This window comes from Thermobia domestica, chromosome 4 (assembly GCF_964235325.1).
Source record: "Thermobia domestica chromosome 4, izTheDome1.hap1.1, whole genome shotgun sequence".
Lineage (NCBI taxonomy): Eukaryota > Metazoa > Arthropoda > Insecta > Zygentoma > Lepismatidae > Thermobia > Thermobia domestica.
The window spans coordinates 293,045,302-293,062,915 of NC_137457.1; the positions used below are offsets into that span (position 1 = coordinate 293,045,302).

General features: G+C 36.1%; 1 protein-coding gene across 2 annotated transcripts in view; it reads left to right on the forward strand.

The window, feature by feature from the left end:
- The window catches only part of LOC145684178 (uncharacterized), a 54,297-nt gene that overhangs the window by 5,476 nt on the left and 31,207 nt on the right, over positions 1-17,614 (forward strand). For both annotated transcript variants that reach the window (XM_081756185.1, XM_081756184.1), the window contains exons 2-3: positions 1,270-1,491; positions 16,183-16,720. In XM_081756185.1, coding sequence (XP_081612311.1) covers positions 1,270-1,491; positions 16,183-16,720 — 760 coding nt within the window. The remainder of the gene's footprint in view (positions 1-1,269; positions 1,492-16,182; positions 16,721-17,614) is intronic.

A 17,614-nucleotide genomic window follows, 5' to 3' on the forward strand; every position in this document is an offset into this window, starting at 1 on the left:
TAATGTATTACTAATATTCCATTTAGTTTCAGACGTTAATGGGGTGCGTAATGATTTATAATTCACGTTTGGAACCATAAACAAAAGCAAGAGTACTTGGGCTAGATATGGTACATGCAAAATAAGAAAAACGCAAATCCACTTTTTTCGTAATGTTCCCGAGTTGGCCCGCTACGAGTTCATGGCCACAGACGGAGTTAACCCTGGAAGTTAACCCTTAATAGGAACGACAGTCTGAGGTTCAAGCTGAGATATTGATTAGAAATGACATAATTAATATAAGCTTAGTATCATGTAGTCCATCGTAAGAAGAAGCAGTTACACCTAATAAAAATTCTGTAACATATGTTCATTGGCCAGTGTAGTTTTAAATCGTATTTACTGTAAACGGGATCCTAACCGTTATAATTACTCGCTATCGATCAATCTCCGATACTTCCTGCTAATTTTCCTTTATGTGTTAATCACTTTGAATTGCTATGTATTTTAGCCGTTTGCTATATAAAATGGTGAATTTTCTATTTGGCTTTTTAGTTAGTGTACGTGTCTTCGATACGGAACTCCCATTGGGGACACTCGGTCGAAAAGGTGAAACAGTTTTTTCAGGCCAGACATCCTGAATGAGTTTTTTCCTGGCTTTTTCTCATTCATACCAGCTAAATGTCGGGATGGTATCTAACATACAGTTCTTAGGCCACCTCCTTCCCCGTTGCTTCGGTCGTTTGCTTGCCGAGGGACGTCATCCCTCATACAGGACGGCCTTAAGGCCATAGATGCCTGTAATGTCCAGAAATATGTATAAATAAATAAATAAGCAAAGTCGACACGGAGCGCCGGGTTCGATTTCCGTTTAAAGTTTACGTTTAGATCCCACGTTATACTGTAATGATACCTCTCATATAGCATCAGTGCTGTAAATGATGATAAACTCCAGACCAATCAACGAATTATAAATTGTAGTTTTAATTTTCAACGAATTATAAATTGTACTTTTAATTTGTCCATAAACTCCTGTCTGTATGTTCATTTTGAATGTTTTCAAAGTATGGATTCTGTCTTCGTTGAGGGAAATAAAATGTAATGTTTCCCCAGTAAATTTCTACTTATATAAACGCGGCTAAAAACCTAGAGAACTCAAAGAAAAGCAATTCAGCTAGAGGTTCATTTATTTATTATGTGTAATTTCAAATTTGTATGCATATTAAATATGTCAGTTTAATATACGTTCTTTAGTTACGTTTACTTTCTTTGTCTTTATAACATAAATAGGTGAAGAAGGAGGATCCGTTTCCCAAGATGCTGTGTAGAAATTGCGTGATCCAGCTACAGAACGTTCACACTTTCCGTTCTCAGTGTCATGAGAATCAAAAGCGTCTAAAGCAAATAGCAAAGTCAAAAGGCATTGAGTACAAAGACGAAGAAGAGGAAAAGAGATTGCAAAGGGAAAGGAAGCAAAGAGAAGAAGCGAAGAGGAAAATCGAAAGATCTATGGTAAGCTCTTATTCATTTGTTTGCTTAATAGAATAGTTTTCTATTTGCTCGTACTGATGAATAAATCAAGTAATGTCCCATTAGATATTCAGATTCCATTATGGTTATTATATCTCTTATTCTTGTACGTATTAGATAAAAACGTAGGAAGAGAAACTTTAAGTTTTAAATGTATGAAACAGTGAAAGTAGATTTGTGCTAATTATTTAATCATTTTGCGAGCGGTCTCGGGTTCGATTCCCAGTGGGGACACTCGGTCGAAAAAGTGTAATAGCTTTTTCAGGGCAGTCATTTTGAGTAAGATTTTCCTGGGTATTTCTCATTCACACTAGGCAAATGCCGAGATGGTATGATCTGTCAGGAAAGTAAATGTACACCTATTTTTCGAGTCTGGCATTCCTGCGCTCCATCCGTGGAGAGTATGAGAATTAAATCAATCAAATGTTTACTGAGGGGCAAAAAGAAAAGCTTAATCTGAATAAGACATTGCAGAGGGGCACAAGCTGTGAATACGAATAGTGCATTGTGTAAATAAAGGACGACACCGAAAGAGAAAGCCAGAAACAGCTGTTAAACTTACAAAAAAAGAGTAAAAATTGTCGAAGTGGGAACATAAAACACAAATACAACAAATACGCCGACAACTAAACGATCACCATGCCATGATCTTGGTGTGGTGGTTAAGGTGCTGGCTTACAAATGCAAAGGACGCAAGTTCGAATCCTCGACAAGGACATTTTTAAAAAATTTTGTTAATAATACATACAACTCATGAGAGATGGTAAAAGAGGTCGTATTTAGTTTTTCGTAGCAATTATTATTGGTAATGTTTAGTACTGATAATACTTTTTGTCTTTGCGTATTGCTTTTATTCTTTTCTTCATTTCGAAAGAGAAGAATATCCGAACAAATGCCACCAAAATTCCTCATATTTTGAATGTAAACGCCATTTGCAATTAGTAAAGAATAAAAATTGAACGTTCCGAAGTAGCTGCAAAAAGTAAAAAGAAAAACATGGAAGTCGACCATACTCATGGTTACTAAAAATACAATTTCTACATGCCTTACACCTCCCGACCACGTTTCTACGTTAGCAAGTAAGAGGCTTGTGTTTAGGTTAGGCTCGTCAATACGTTTTGCAAAGGGGCCCGGTTTAGCTCTGACGCACCACAGGTGCGAGAAGGGAGAAAAACACTTTTTCTCTCTCCCTCTGTGTGTCTATTTATCTATCTATTTGTATATATATAACGCTATTTGTGAATGCCATAACCACCCTAATTTTCAGCGGATTGAGACGAAACTTGGCACAAACATTAATTGTTGAAATATCTTGATGAGTTCGTTAACCAGAATAATCAGATGAAAATGTTCAAAATGGTGGCCCTTCAAACTCTTAAAAAGTTCCAAGGGAACCAAATTTCGCCCATAAATAGGTATTCAGAAAGTTTGAATAAATTTTCCTCTTTTACTGAAATATTTGTGTGCAGAAACTTATTGAAATATTGGACCCGATTAATCGCCTAAAGAAGGTTCACGCCCTTTCGCTACGGTCAGTTTTTTTTTTTTTTTTTTTTCCAGGAGGAGGTTATCTTCCTATTGGAACAAGATGATTGTTACTGATGATATGAAATTACACATTGAAAGTGAAGTAACTAGTGTAACGTGTTATTTGAAAGAATAATATAATAAATGTGCATTCCTCTAACACAGAGAACTCATGTATTTCGAGTTCGGGAGCCTGAATGGCGAGGAGTGTTATTTGATTTGCTTTTTAGTAACACATTGCATTGCAAATAAAGGTAGGCAACATTAGTGGTAAGTAAAACAACAACAACAACAATAATAATAATAATAATAATAATAATAATAATAATAATAATAGGTGTTGGTTGTGGCAAGGCAATATCTTCCTCAGTTCTTCTTCAAACGTAATGATTGTAACGCCATATCTCCCTTACAAACAAAATATTAGCAATTTATATCGAGAGAACGGGAAACTGTAGAGCGATGGGACCAACGTTGGACAGTATGCACTCATAGTATCAGAAAAGTAAGCGATTTCAATGCAAAATGAACGAAGAGTCATTGTCATGGGTACTCATGGGGCCACGGCAGAGCCCTCTTTAGGCAAAATGTCGATAGCTTATATCGAGAAAACAGGAGGTGATACTGGGATGGGACCAACGTTGGACACCGTGGACCCATAAGGCGCATCGAAAAAATTAGGGAGGCGGGCGCCAGCCAGCCTTACTTATTTCCACATAATAATATAAAATTATATTGTCGAAATACACAAACGAGTTAGCTACTAATATTTCATATTATTATTATTATTATTATTATTATTATTATTATTATTATTATTAATAATATTATTATTACGTTATTATTATTATTATTATTATTATTATTATTATCTACAGCGTCTTTTCATTACGTGAGCATGTTTGACATGAAACCAAAGAGAAAATCCATCCTGTAGCGAAAAGGAACAATACTTTCTCTCAAATGGATAAAATATCAAGCCGAGATTGATTCGAACTCGCATGGACGGCGCGAAAAGCCAGTGCTTTGTCCACTATTTTTTTAACTGACTCACCGAACGCGTTTCAGTAACTTACTTATTGCTAATTTTACTTGCTTCACTCGTTTAACTTGCTTTTTCTAATAACTTATAACGACAGGGACACGAACACAGAAACATCGAGAACAGTTAAAAATGATAGATGCTCTCCCGCCGAGAATCGAACCCGAGACTCCATACACACAAGGCTCTAGAGTCTAGACCAGCGGCGATGGCAACGCTCACTTCCTGTGTCGTTAGGAATTACGACCACTGTATTGCCAGCTATCACTTCTGTGGGTTGTATACTATGATCACATGTTTCTTCTTTGCTGGAAGAGTAAAACCTACATTATATGTAATACATGAGGTATTTAGACCTACATGCTCTTCATATAATGTAATAAAAGGGTCATGGTGTCGGATTTTAATACATGACGTATTGCAGTATACAACATGCTTTGCATTACTTGTTTGTTTGTAGACAGCTACTAGCTTAGTGTTCTGAAAGGTTGTGTATAAACTAGGGATAGCCCATTCCGGAATTATTAGTTTTCGGACTCCCGAAAGTAAAGCCGGACAAATTCCGGAATTCGGAAAATTCCAATTTTGTAATAATTTCGGAATTCGGAAAAATCCGGAATTTAGAAATTTCTGATTTCGTTAACATTCCGGAATTCGGAAAATCCGGATTTTTTCGAAAGTCGGAGTTTTTCTCAATTCCGGAATTTTCTAAATTCTGGATTCTTTCCGAGTTCCGAAATTATTCTGAATTCCGGAGTATAACTGAATTCCATAATTTTGCGAAATCCGGAAAGTGAAAGTTCCGCTTCCGAAAAATGAATTTATTTTGGTTAATATGAATCGTGGCGGAAATAAGTCTTTGACCAGGTAATGGCGACTGCTTTGAAAGAAATGGGGAGTATGAGAATTCAATCTGTCATATTTGTAGTTTCGTGTGGAGAAAGAACGAACTTGTGAACCAGTGGTTTAAGAAAAACTCAAGTTATTAATATAAACTTTGCCGACTTCATAAAAGAAATACGAAAGACATTTTGAATCGAAAAATATAACATACAAGTTTGCAAAGCGGAGACAAAGAAACCTAACGTAACCAGACTAAAGACGGATCGTTTACCGCGTAGCGATCGCGGTTCAGTGGTCAAGGTGCTTCTGCGAATGCACGTTGCAATTTTTTTTTCTTACTTTAGAATTTTTGATGGCGATTGATCAGCGATAACATACGTTTTATTATATTCAGATATTTGAATACTCGGATGTTTCAATACTTGAACTATCAAATCTTCAGGAATAATAATAGTAATAATAATAATAATTATTATCTCGTAGAAGATTAAAAGCTAGAAGCTAAATTATCGCTCAGGTCATACCATTACAAGGAGAAACGTGACATTTGGAAAGAATATTTCGGTTTGGTTTAATGTTGCTCACGAGAAGAGGAGTTTCTCATCTCGTTTCTAAAACAAATAAAATAACATGAGAATTAACATTTTACATTCGAGACGGGTCAGGGCTAAATCAAAATTTTCGTCTCTCTTTGGAGATGAGAATCGAGACGAGACGAAAAGTATCGTAAACATTTCCCGTCTTGTCTCGATTCTCGAAATAGTGTATGTCCATTCTTTAAGTAACAATTGCTCTGTAGACTGAATCTTATAGGCTATTTCGTTACATTGTATTTCAGAGCTCATTGAATTATGCTCTGTGTAGGTATTTTTGTAGCAAAGCTTTTATATTTACCTCTGCATATTCTAAAAATTAGTTTATTATATGCCTTACTGTCGCGTGATATTCAGTTATATTTATTACAGTTATTTTCCTCAAAACATACTTTCTACATGAAACTTCAATAAAAGGTTCTAGTTTAAAATGTTGGTAGTTGCAGAGGTGTGTCTTGAAGGTACGGAACCCTTTCCCCGAAATCTCTACTTTTAAGTAAGTTTTGCCAAATTTCAGGGCAAGTTTAAAACTATTATTATTATTATTATTATTATTATTATTATTATTATTATTATTATTATTATTATTATTATTATTATTATTATATCAACTCCATGTATAATCTTTAAAAGATATACGGTTTGTATCTGAATAGTAAAAGCTAATTGACTGTCGATCTCGGTCGTCTGGAAGTCTTCAGGAGGCAAGGACATCGGTCACGTTCTGGGTTTGAGTTCCGAAGGGGCAAGTATTCGGGCTCGAGCAAAAAATTGTTAAAAGTTATAGGCTTCATCCAAACATATTCAAAACAGCTGGGACCGGGTTTGGGCTTCTCAACGGCTCGAGCGGCTCGGCTTACAGCTCATTCAATATCGAACCGAATCGAGAAGTGAGCCGAGCCAACAGCTCACCACACCGAGCCGATTTGAGCCATCGGCTTAGTTGAGCTGAGTCGAAACGTGCTGATGAACTAGTTTCAACTTAGCTGGCTCGAACCGGTTCACATGAGCCGAGTAGGTGACCCATCCCAACCGAGAAAGCTCGAGCCATCGGCTCAATTGAGCTGAGTCGATGGCTTGTTCCAACTAAGCCGGCTCGGGTCATCGGCTCATCCCAACCGAGCCGACTCGAGCTGTTCGCTCAGTTGATACGAGCCGAGCCGGTTGATATCACTACCCGAGTTGGTCTTCTGCTTGGGCTCAAGAATTCGACCGTGCAGATCTCAGCCTTGATTTTAAGAACTACAGTATATACTTATATTGGTGATTACGACATTTGAGGCTGTCTCGTAATAATAATAATAATAATAATAATAATAATAATAATAATAATAATAATAATACACTCTTGTCTTCTCGTTATCTAGACGAGACGAGATACACTAAAATTGCCCCATGAGATGCACTAAAATTACGAGATGAGACGCACCTCTGTCGTGAGCAACACTAAAAGTATTCCACATTACTGCTTACATTTCTCATGGCTTTTGCTTTCCAGTCTGATCAGGCCAATATTTCAAAACGAGTTAAAACGAGCTGAACGAGCGAGAGAGCCATTATCAAACTCAACTCAACTCGAAACTAGACCTCGAAAACAGCGACTTGGCTCGGAACTCAATTCAAGAAAATTACCTTTGACTCGACTCAAATTGTACTCGAGTTGAATTGAATTTTGGCTCGACTTGTGCTCATCCCTATTCGTGTTTGTATTTTATGTTTCCACTTAAACAATGTCTACTCTTTTTTTCTCCTTTTACCTGCTGTTTCTGGATTTCTCTTTCGGTGTCGTCCTTTATTTACACCGTGCACTATTCTTATTCCCAGCTTGTGACCCGCTTCAATGTCTTATTCAGTTTAGGCTTTTCTTCTTACATTGACTTCACATGTGATTGATTTAAGAGCCGGCGGGAGTCAAGTGACCTTGACAAATCGAAGATATCGCAGTGCAAAGTGTTTCCTTATTTTGGCAACAGATGGGGTTGTTGCTGAAATGTCGTCAAAGCAAATGGCGCCCCTCCTTTTCCTTCGTTTTCCCCTGCATGTGGTCAAAGTTGGACAGCGCAGGAGGGGGATGGTTACGGATGTAAATGGGACAGAGGAGTGAAATTCCTTTCTTTTGGCTAAAAGAGAAACAGAACTGAAGAAAACATGATATCAGCCGTCAGCCACTCAAATATCTACAACGGTCACAAACATACCATAGAGAACTAAAGCACTTGTCGCCTGTCTCTTTCTCAAAGGATTCTACCTATGGTAAATAACGCGGGAATAGTGCAGGAAGAGTCTGATATAAAATGAACCCTGCATATATATATAAACGGGAGAGTCGATATTCTAATTTATTTTGGGCCTTCGTGGTTAAAAAAAAAAAAAAAAAAAACTTGGAATTGAAAGGCAGAAAACCCAGACAAAGATCTGAAATGTATTGGCAATGTGACTCTTTTTCAGTGGAATCCATTTCTTTATTTTTTTTTTTCAAAATATGATCAGCAGATTTACCCTCTGTCTCTCCTTCACATTCGAATGGTCCTGGGATCGATACCAGTAGCTGACCATCCTGAATTTTTCCTATTACAACAGGAAAGGGGCGCAATGTTACATTTAGCCTTGGGTACCGGCTTAGAAGGACAGGAGGGAGCATATGCCCTGCTTGGAATTGGTTTTTATTTGGGGAAATAGACCACTTCATTAACAATAGAATTAAAAGATGTGTCACCTTCTTCAGGAAGGTACACTCATGTCCAAAATTATTGTCGCATGTCTATAAATATGCTGTTGTAGGAATATAATTTGATAACGAATTCACCCGGCATTTCTTATAATGTTAGTATGTGTACAATCGGCAGAGACATGTATGCAAATTGCAAATTTCATGTCAAAAGAGGAGTAAATAAGAACAATAAAACGAAAATAAAACTTTCGTGTCCATTTAGCAACATTATGATTTACTCATTCTAATTTTCGTATTTATAAATATTTTCCTATGAAATTTACCATATATACATTTCCCAATTATACACATAGTATCAGTATTAAAAGTACCCAGCAAAATCAGTATTACATTATATTCTTACATGAAGACAGTTATAGATATGCGACAATCATTTTGGAGATGAGTGTACAAGGACGTAACAGGTGTTTGTTTCAAACATTGAATAAGTGTTCGTATACATTGAACTTATTTCCTGACGTCATAGAACTAAGAACTGTCACAGAGCGACGTAAGTCCGGCGACAATACAATATTTCATTTTTACTTTCATACTTTGCAATATATCTATTTATTTTAAAAGCAAATTTTAATATGTTTTTATTTTCAACTATTTTATCCTAAAATAAATACTAGCCTTTAACCAGCCCTTATTTCCCTGGTTGCATATCACTTTAGGATTTGGAAAATATGTCCAACGAATAAAAAAATGATAAAACACCTTTTAAAGACATTCTTTTGTTAATCAATTCGCACTAAAATGTTAAAAATAATTTTATTTATGCAAGCCTAAATAAAAAGAATGGGGCGCGTCATTTTAAGAATTTATAAAGTAACTGTATGTAAGCCTATATTAGAGCGCATCCCATTTTTTTTTTAAGTCATGCATAACCAAAATTGTTTTTTTATTTTTAAGTGCGACTTGATTAATGAAAGAATGTCTTTAAAATGTTTATTAGTATGTTTTTCTAGTATTATTGTTAATGTTTGCATCGTTGGCATAGGATGTTTATTTTGGTAAGGTACCGTATGGTGCGTTTCTATACTACTAGGGTATATTAAAATTTTGTTTCCTATGCGATACATTAAACAGCACTTTATATATATATATATATATATATATATATATATATAAAAATTACTACCGAATATAGAGTATTTCTCCGCTAATAAGAGGGAGACAAATTGAGGATACCAAACACCCCTACCGTTGATTGAGAAATATTTCGGTGTCGACACTGATGAACAACATCTACATTTGAATTTGAATGTTTTATGGGCTTTAGGCAATTGAGTCAGAGCGGGATACATGGGGGACAGAATGTTGGGAGCAAGTAGTCCAGTCCCTAGTTTGAATGTCTGGAATGAGTAAGGACTCTTACCCCCTTGGTAAAACCTGCCGGAATTGGAAGCAATATCAAAGAAACACTGCTTCGAAAAGAGAGGGAGCAAACATGCATAACTAGATAGTCAGAGTCGGGTTTAGGTTTAGTGGGGCCCCAAGCTGTTTAAGGTAATGGGGTCCTTTATGTGTCCAGATGAACATAGGCACCCTACATACAGAAATGAACAAACTAGAGATAATTTAGGAAGCAGACTAGCAGAAGGAGCCCCATTAATTACAAGAACGTAGGCTACACAGCAGGAAGCATTGTTGCTACGTATATATACATTTTATTTTATTTTTTTAATTTTCTTATATTTTAGAAATGTATATCCAGTTTTTCTTTAGATTTTTGGGCCCCAAGAGAGCAGGGCCCTAAGCTATAGCTTGTTTAGCTTATACGTAAATCCGGCACTGCAAACAGTATACACATACAGGCGCGGATCCAAAGGTGGCTCTAGAGGCTATAGCCCCCCCCCCCTTGACGTTCAGGTATACACTGGATAAAATGGGCTTCAATCCTGTTTACTCTGGATAAAGAGACAAACTATGGTTTAGCTCCTCCCTTGATCATATCCTGGATCCGCCACTATATATATATATATGTGTGTTTAGTATGTTGTACGATGGAAGCTGATGAAAGAGCTTTATATTATTCTTGATTTTTTGACAGGTAAACAAAGAATATTTCGGGGATTAATCTACTCGATTATTATAATAAGATTATAATATTGTATTTTATCTTTTCTCTTGTATATATATTCTCAGTCCTGCAGGAAGTTTTCATTTCTTTCTTGGAATAGATAAACGAAGACTTTGGTTCGGCTTCTCCTTCACAAATCTCTGTCGAAAGGTTGACTTTATCGCTACAAACACAAATTACTTCTTCTCATAGAAACCATCTACAAATACACTGTACTGCTGAAACAGAAACCATCAACTAAAGAGGTCATAAATTTTGCCATTCCTCGTGCTTGAAATTCCCGTTCTTCACAACGAGTTCCTTCCTCCCGCCCCTGTTAAGAAGTTCAAAGTAGGTTTTCAAAAGGACTGGCTCCCGCTGAGAAGGAAAGTGGGATGAGGAATGACTATAGTGCCATCTAGCAGTTAGACGGCCAAGTACGTGAACACGAAAAAATCTGATTTCTGATTTCTGTAGATTCAATAATGAAGGATATAATTTCTCATCGATTGTGTAATGAATGTCTTTGGAAACAGCGAACAAATAGTACAGTAGCGCACAAGTACAAAGATAGTACTCCATTTTCAAAATAGTCCGAAGTTTTTAGCTCTTTTCCTTACTGTAAAAAAACAGAAGACTTTTCCCTCTAATTTTGATCATTTTCTTATGGGAATTTGGATTATAATTATCTGTATTTATAAGAAGAAAATATCACGCACAGCGTTCAAATTGCACCTTTAAAATGAGATGCATCATATTGAGTGAGCTATTGAGACATTTTTGCGAAAGAACGAAATGAAACCATGATTTGCCTAAAAAATGGTTGAGATCCCATGTTAAATTGAACACCAATATTCCGGCCGCTGTGGCGCACTCCTTCTCCCTCTTAATTCTCACTTTCCGCGCACGACCGATGAAAGTGTTTTATTATTATTATTATTATTATTATTATTATTATTATTATTATTATTATTATTATTATTATTATTATTATTATTATTATTATTATTATACTATTGAACTTGCACGGCGAAATTACTGTATAATACGATATCATTTCTGTAATTTTACTCCATTGTATGTTATTTAGTTTATTAATGGGCACTAAATTGTCTCCAGATCAACGAATAAATTAACTACGGCATGCACTTTGGTGGAAATATCGTTGCAATAAGATTATTGGTTCGTTCCAAACATGTTCATGTAATGATATTTCCACCAAAGTGCATGCCGTAGTTAATTTATTCGTTGATCTGGAAACAATTTAGTGCCCATTAATAAATTAAATAACATACAATGGAATAAAATTACTGAAATGATATCGTATTATACAGTAATTTCGCCGTGCAAGTTCAATAGTATAATAATAATAATAATAATAATAATAATAATAATAATAATAATAATAATAATAATAATAATAATAAAACATTTTCATCGGTCGTGCGCGGAAAGTGAGAATTAAATCAATCACATGTCAAGTCAATGTAAGGAGAAAAGCCTAAACTGAATAAGACATTGAAGCGGGTCACAAGCTGGGAATAAGAATAGTGCATAGTGTTAATAAAAAACGACACCGACAGAGAAATCCAGAAACAATAGGTAAACGAAGAAAAAAAAGAGTAGAAATTGTTGAAGTGGAAACAAAATACAAATACGAATAGGGATGAGCAGGAGTCGAGCCAAAATTCGACTCGACTCGAGTTCAATCCGAGTCGAGTCAAAGGTATTTTTCTTGTAGTACTTAAAATTATACTGTAGTTCTTAAAATTAAGGCTGAGACCTGCACGGTCGAATTCTTGAGCCCAGGCAGAAGACCAACTCGGGTAGTGATATCAACCGGCTCGGCTCGTATCAACTGAGCGAAGTTGTTGTATTACTATACATCTGCTTTCGCCCCTGTCAAATCTGGTCGATCTCGTTGACGCGACATATTTGCTTTTTAATACCCCTTTCTTCGTTTACTGAACAAAACAGAAACTATTCTGAAATATACTACTGCGCATGCCTCGTAGATAAATATTTCTGATGCCAATAGTTTCCGTTTTGTCCAAGGAATGTTCTTTTTCTTATTCCCAGCATGACCCTTTTATTACATTATATGAAGAGCATGTAGGTCTAAATACCTCATGTCTTACATATAATGTAGGTTTTACTCTTCCAGCAAAGAAGAAACATGTGATCATAGTATACAACCCACAGAAGTAATAGCTGGCAATACAGTGGTCGTAATCCCTAACGACACAGGGAAAGAGCGGTGCCCTTCCCGCTGGTCTAGTCGCTAGAACGTGCGCCTTTGGTGTATGGAGTCCCGGGTTCGATTCCCGGCGGGAGAGCATCTTTCATTTTTAACTGTTCTCGATGTTTCCGTGTTCGTGTCCCTGTCGTTATAATTATTAGAAAAAGCAAGTTAAACGAGTGAAGCAAGTAAAATTAGCAATAAGTAAGTTACTGAAACACGTTCGGTGAGTGAGTTAAAAAAAAAAAAAAAAAAGTGGACAAAGCACTGGCTTTTCGCGCCGTCCATGCGAGTTCGAATCAATCTCGGCTTGGTTTTTTATCCATTTGAAAGAAAATATTTCTTCTTTACGCTACAGGTAGTCCACTCTTCGTATTTTTCGCTGTCGTTCACAGTTAAAGTAACTGACTATTATTCTTTCTACGAATGATGGATCTTCTCTTTGGCTTCATGTCAAACACGCACACGTAATGAAAAGACGCTGTCGATAACAATAATAATAATAATATGAAATATTAGTAGCTAACTCGTGCGTGTGTTTCGACAATATAATTTTATATTATTATGTGGAAATAAGTAAGGCTGGCTGGCGCCCCTCCCCCCCTATTTTTTTCGATGCGCTTTATGGGTCCACGGTGTCCAAAGTTGGTCCCATCCCAGTATCACCTCTCGATATAAGTTATTGACACTTTGCCTAAAGAGGGCTCTGCCGTGGCCCCATGATTACCCATGACAATGACTCTTCGTTCCTTTTGCATTGAAATCGCTTACTTTTCTGAGTACTATGAGTGCATACTGTCCAACGTTGCTCCCATCGCTCTACAGTTTCTCGTTCTCTCGATATAAAGTGCTAATATTTTGTTTGTAAGCGAGATAAGGCGTTACAATCATTACGTTTGAAGAAGAATTAATTAAGATATTACCTTGCCACAAACAACACCTATTATTATTATTATTATTATTATTATTATTATTATTATTATTATTATTATTATTATTATTATTATTATTATTATTGTTGTTGTTGTTTTACTTACCACTAATGTTGCCTACCTTTATTTGCAATGCAATGTGTTACTAAAAAGCAAATCAAATAACACTCCTCGCCATTCAGGCTCCCGAACTCGAAATACATGATTTACAGTTCTCTGTGTTAGAGGAAAGCACATTTATTATATTATTCTTTCAAATAACACGTTTCACAAGTTACTTCACTTTCAATGTGTAATTTCATATCATCAGTAACAATCATCTTGTTCCGATAGAAAAATAACCCCCTCCTGCAAAAAAAAAAAAAAAAAAAAAAAAAAAAAGCCTGGCCGTAGCGAAAGGGCGTGAACCTTCTTTAGGCGATTAATCGGGTCCAATATTTCAATAAGTTTCTGCACACAAATATTTCAGTAAAAGAGGAAAATTTATTCAAACTTTCTGAATACCTATTTATGGACGAAATTTGGTTCCCTTGGAACTTTTTAAGAGTTTGAAGGGCCGCCATTTTGAACATTTTCATCTGATTATTCTGGTTAACGAACTCATCAAGATATTTCAACAATTAATGTTTGTGCCAAGTTTCGTCTCAATCCGCTGAAAATTAGGGTGGTTATGGCATTCACAAATAGCGTTATATATATACAAATAGATAGATAAATAAGACACACAGAGGGAGAGAGAAAAAGTGTTTTTCTCCCTTCTCGCACCTGTGGTGCATCAGAGCTAAACCGGGCCCCTTTGCAAAACGTATTGACGAGCCTAACCTAAACACAAGCCTCTTACTTGCTAACGTAGAAACGTGGTCGGGAGGTGTAAGGCATGTAGAAATTGTATTTTTAATAACCATGAGTATGGTCGACTTCCATGTTTTTCTTTTTACTTTTTGCAGCTACATCGGAACATTCAATTTTCATTCTTCACTAATTGCAAATGGCGTTTATATTCAAAATATGAGGAATTTTGGTGGCATTTGTTCGGATATTCTTCTCTTTCGAAATGAAGAAAAGAATAAAAGCAATACGCAAAGACAAAAAGTATTATCAGTACTAAACATTACCAATAATAATTGCTACGAAAAACTAAATACGACCTCTTTTACCATCTCTCATGAGTTGTATGTATTATTAACAAAAATTTTTAAAATGTCCTCGCTTAAGATTCGAACTTGCGTCCTTTGCATTTGTAAGCCAGCACCTTAACCACTACACCAAGATCATGGCATGGTGATCGTTTAGTTGTCGGCGTATTTGTTGTATTTGTGTTTTATGTTCCCACTTCGACAATTTTTACTCTTTTTTTGTAAGTTTAACAGCTGTTTCTGGCTTTCTCTTTCGGTGTCGTCCTTTATTTACACAATGCACTATTCGTATTCACAGCATGTGCCCCACTGCAATGTCTTATTCAGATTAAGCTTTTCTTTTTGCCCCTCAGTAAACATTTGATTGATTTAATTCTCATACTCTCCACGGATGGAGCGCAGGAATGCCAGACTCGAAAAATAGGTGTACATTTACTTTCCTGACAGATCATACCTAACAATAGTTCCAGGCCGTTTCCTTCCGTCCCCATTCCTTTCATCCTCTCAAATTCCCCTGACAGTGAGATCACCGAGGGACGTCATCCCTCCTATGTGTGATGGGCTAACATGGCAATACATGCCAGAAGCCCATAAATCTAATTCCTATTTAATAATTTTACTTTACTGTATTCATGTGGCAAATCTGAGAGCATTTTTGTTTTCTCATCTTCCATTAAACCACTAGAGGAGAACCACGTGCGATGGCGACACGCAGATAAGCCACATCTGTTCGTTGCAGATCGCACGTCCCTAATACCAAAAGAGAGAGACTGCCGTTTAATTATTATAGAGTAGCGAGCGTAAAAACATATCGAGTGCAATCGAAGCGCCAAATGTGAACTGCGAGATGTAATTCGGTTTCGCCATGCGGCTGCTGAGTTCCCTGAAATTTCAAGATAAGGCAGTAAGTATGCTTTACAGGAACCACGTAAGTTATGCATTCATTCAAGTCGTCTGTCGCTATAGATTTCTACCCTTGGCTGCTCTTGTGTACGTCGTTAAGTCCCTTTTTAAACACTTCATCACTCGTGTACACTGCTATCACTTATAAAGTTCCCTCCATAATCCTTACTTATTCGACAATGAATTGAGACTGTATTATATCCTTCTGTATGATAGAAATCAAATTACATCACGCAGTTCACACTTGGCGGACGCTTCGATTGTACTTGATACGGTGGGGCACATGCTCGCTACTCTGCAATAATTGGACACCAGAGTCTGTCTTTGGTATGAGAGATGTGCAGTATCCAATGAACAGATATAATTAATCTGCGTTTCGCCATTTTACGTGGCTCTTTTCTCGTGACTTAACAAAAGTTCAAAAAGAAAACTGCTTTCGTATATAATTACAGTTGCTGTTTTTTTCCTTTGTAAATTGTCTAGTGTGCAGTGTAACACTTCGGCGATGTTTTTATTGGTTGCAAACGTGTGCTGAAATATTTTAGTCTTAAATCTATGCTTAATGTTTATGTGGTAACTTATAAGAGAATCAGCGTTGTGAGATTAAGAGTGAAATTTTGTGTGTCTAACTCTTGCATAACCTTGGCGCTGAAATAATAATCTCCAAGTTATTTGTTTTACAGTTCGACGATTCGGACTCAGACGAGTGGAGCTTTAGTGACTCCGAGACAACTTTAAGCAATCCAACAAAGGAAAGTGATAGTTATCCAGTCAAAAAAATTAAACTCTCTTTAACTCCTGCTGCAACAATCTCTAGTGTAACTGTTACTAGTACAAGTAGTAATAATTCCACTGGGAACAGTAGTAGTAGTACTAGTGCTGTGAACGATTCAAAGAATGTACAAACAGCTTCCGACAATACAGAAATTATTAATAGCAGTAGCAATAGTAGTACTAGTAACAATACAAAATGTTCTGAGAATAAAGATAGTCGAGTTGCGGCGACTAAACACATTAAACAAGGTGATCCAGAAAAATCCAATGAAACAGTATTTCTATCAAGCAGTGATTGTGAATCTTCTAATGATTCAGCCGCAGTAGATGATTGCCAACCTGTGCAACAGGAACCCCACGCGATTTTTTTAGATCCACCCAAAGAAGAACCCAGTGATGGCACTGATGTCCATGAAAGTGAATCAGTAATAATAAAAGATGAAGCAGGTGAGAACATAATTTTTGTTGTTATTTTTTAAATCTAAAGCTTGTATTAGCATAGAGAAACTGTTATTTCAACACTGCTATATCCCCGGCGATGTTTTTTTCTTTTTTTATTCTTCTTTTTTACCTTCTTGGATGTTTGTATTGTTAAGGTTATTCCATAAAGGAGAGCAATAGCCCCTATCCATTTAAATGCAGTTTAAAACGGTACTCTCCTGGTATGAGAAGTGTACTCTACCGAGAAAATATATTAACACATATAAAAAAAATAATAAATATAAAATTGACTCATAACGGTGTAATATTAGTACCACAATAATGGAACGGGTAGTATAGTGGGATTATAGTTATAGTGTATTGCCTGTCACATGGAGAGCATTACCCAAATGATCCATGACATTTTATTCAGATGTGACAGGTAGTAGAATAGAAAAGATTGAATAAAAATAATAAGAAGAATGCATAATGTAATTAATTAATATTCAGAATAAAAGAAGCAATTACATATAAGTCAAATGCACAAATATATTACGGTACCAAAAGAAAAAAGCATACAATAACTACAAAAGCATGTAAATTGCTAATAGATAATTTTGACTTGTCATACTATACCATACATTAGTTATACTTTCTTTCTGAGTTTATACTTAATGTCCTGACGACAGCTACTCAGAGACATCATGTCGAAGCTCTGAACGGAACGAAGTGAATCCGAAATGGTGGAAGCCGAATGAATGATCGTTGAATGATTCTTGAATGATCCGAAAAGAATGATTCTTGGTTTATAAAATTTATCTTTTTATACTCGTAAATGTCCTTGTTTGTCACAACTAGTTGGCACTATATTTTTGAATCTTAGACCAGTCAAATAATAGTTTTCTGATAAATATTATTGTT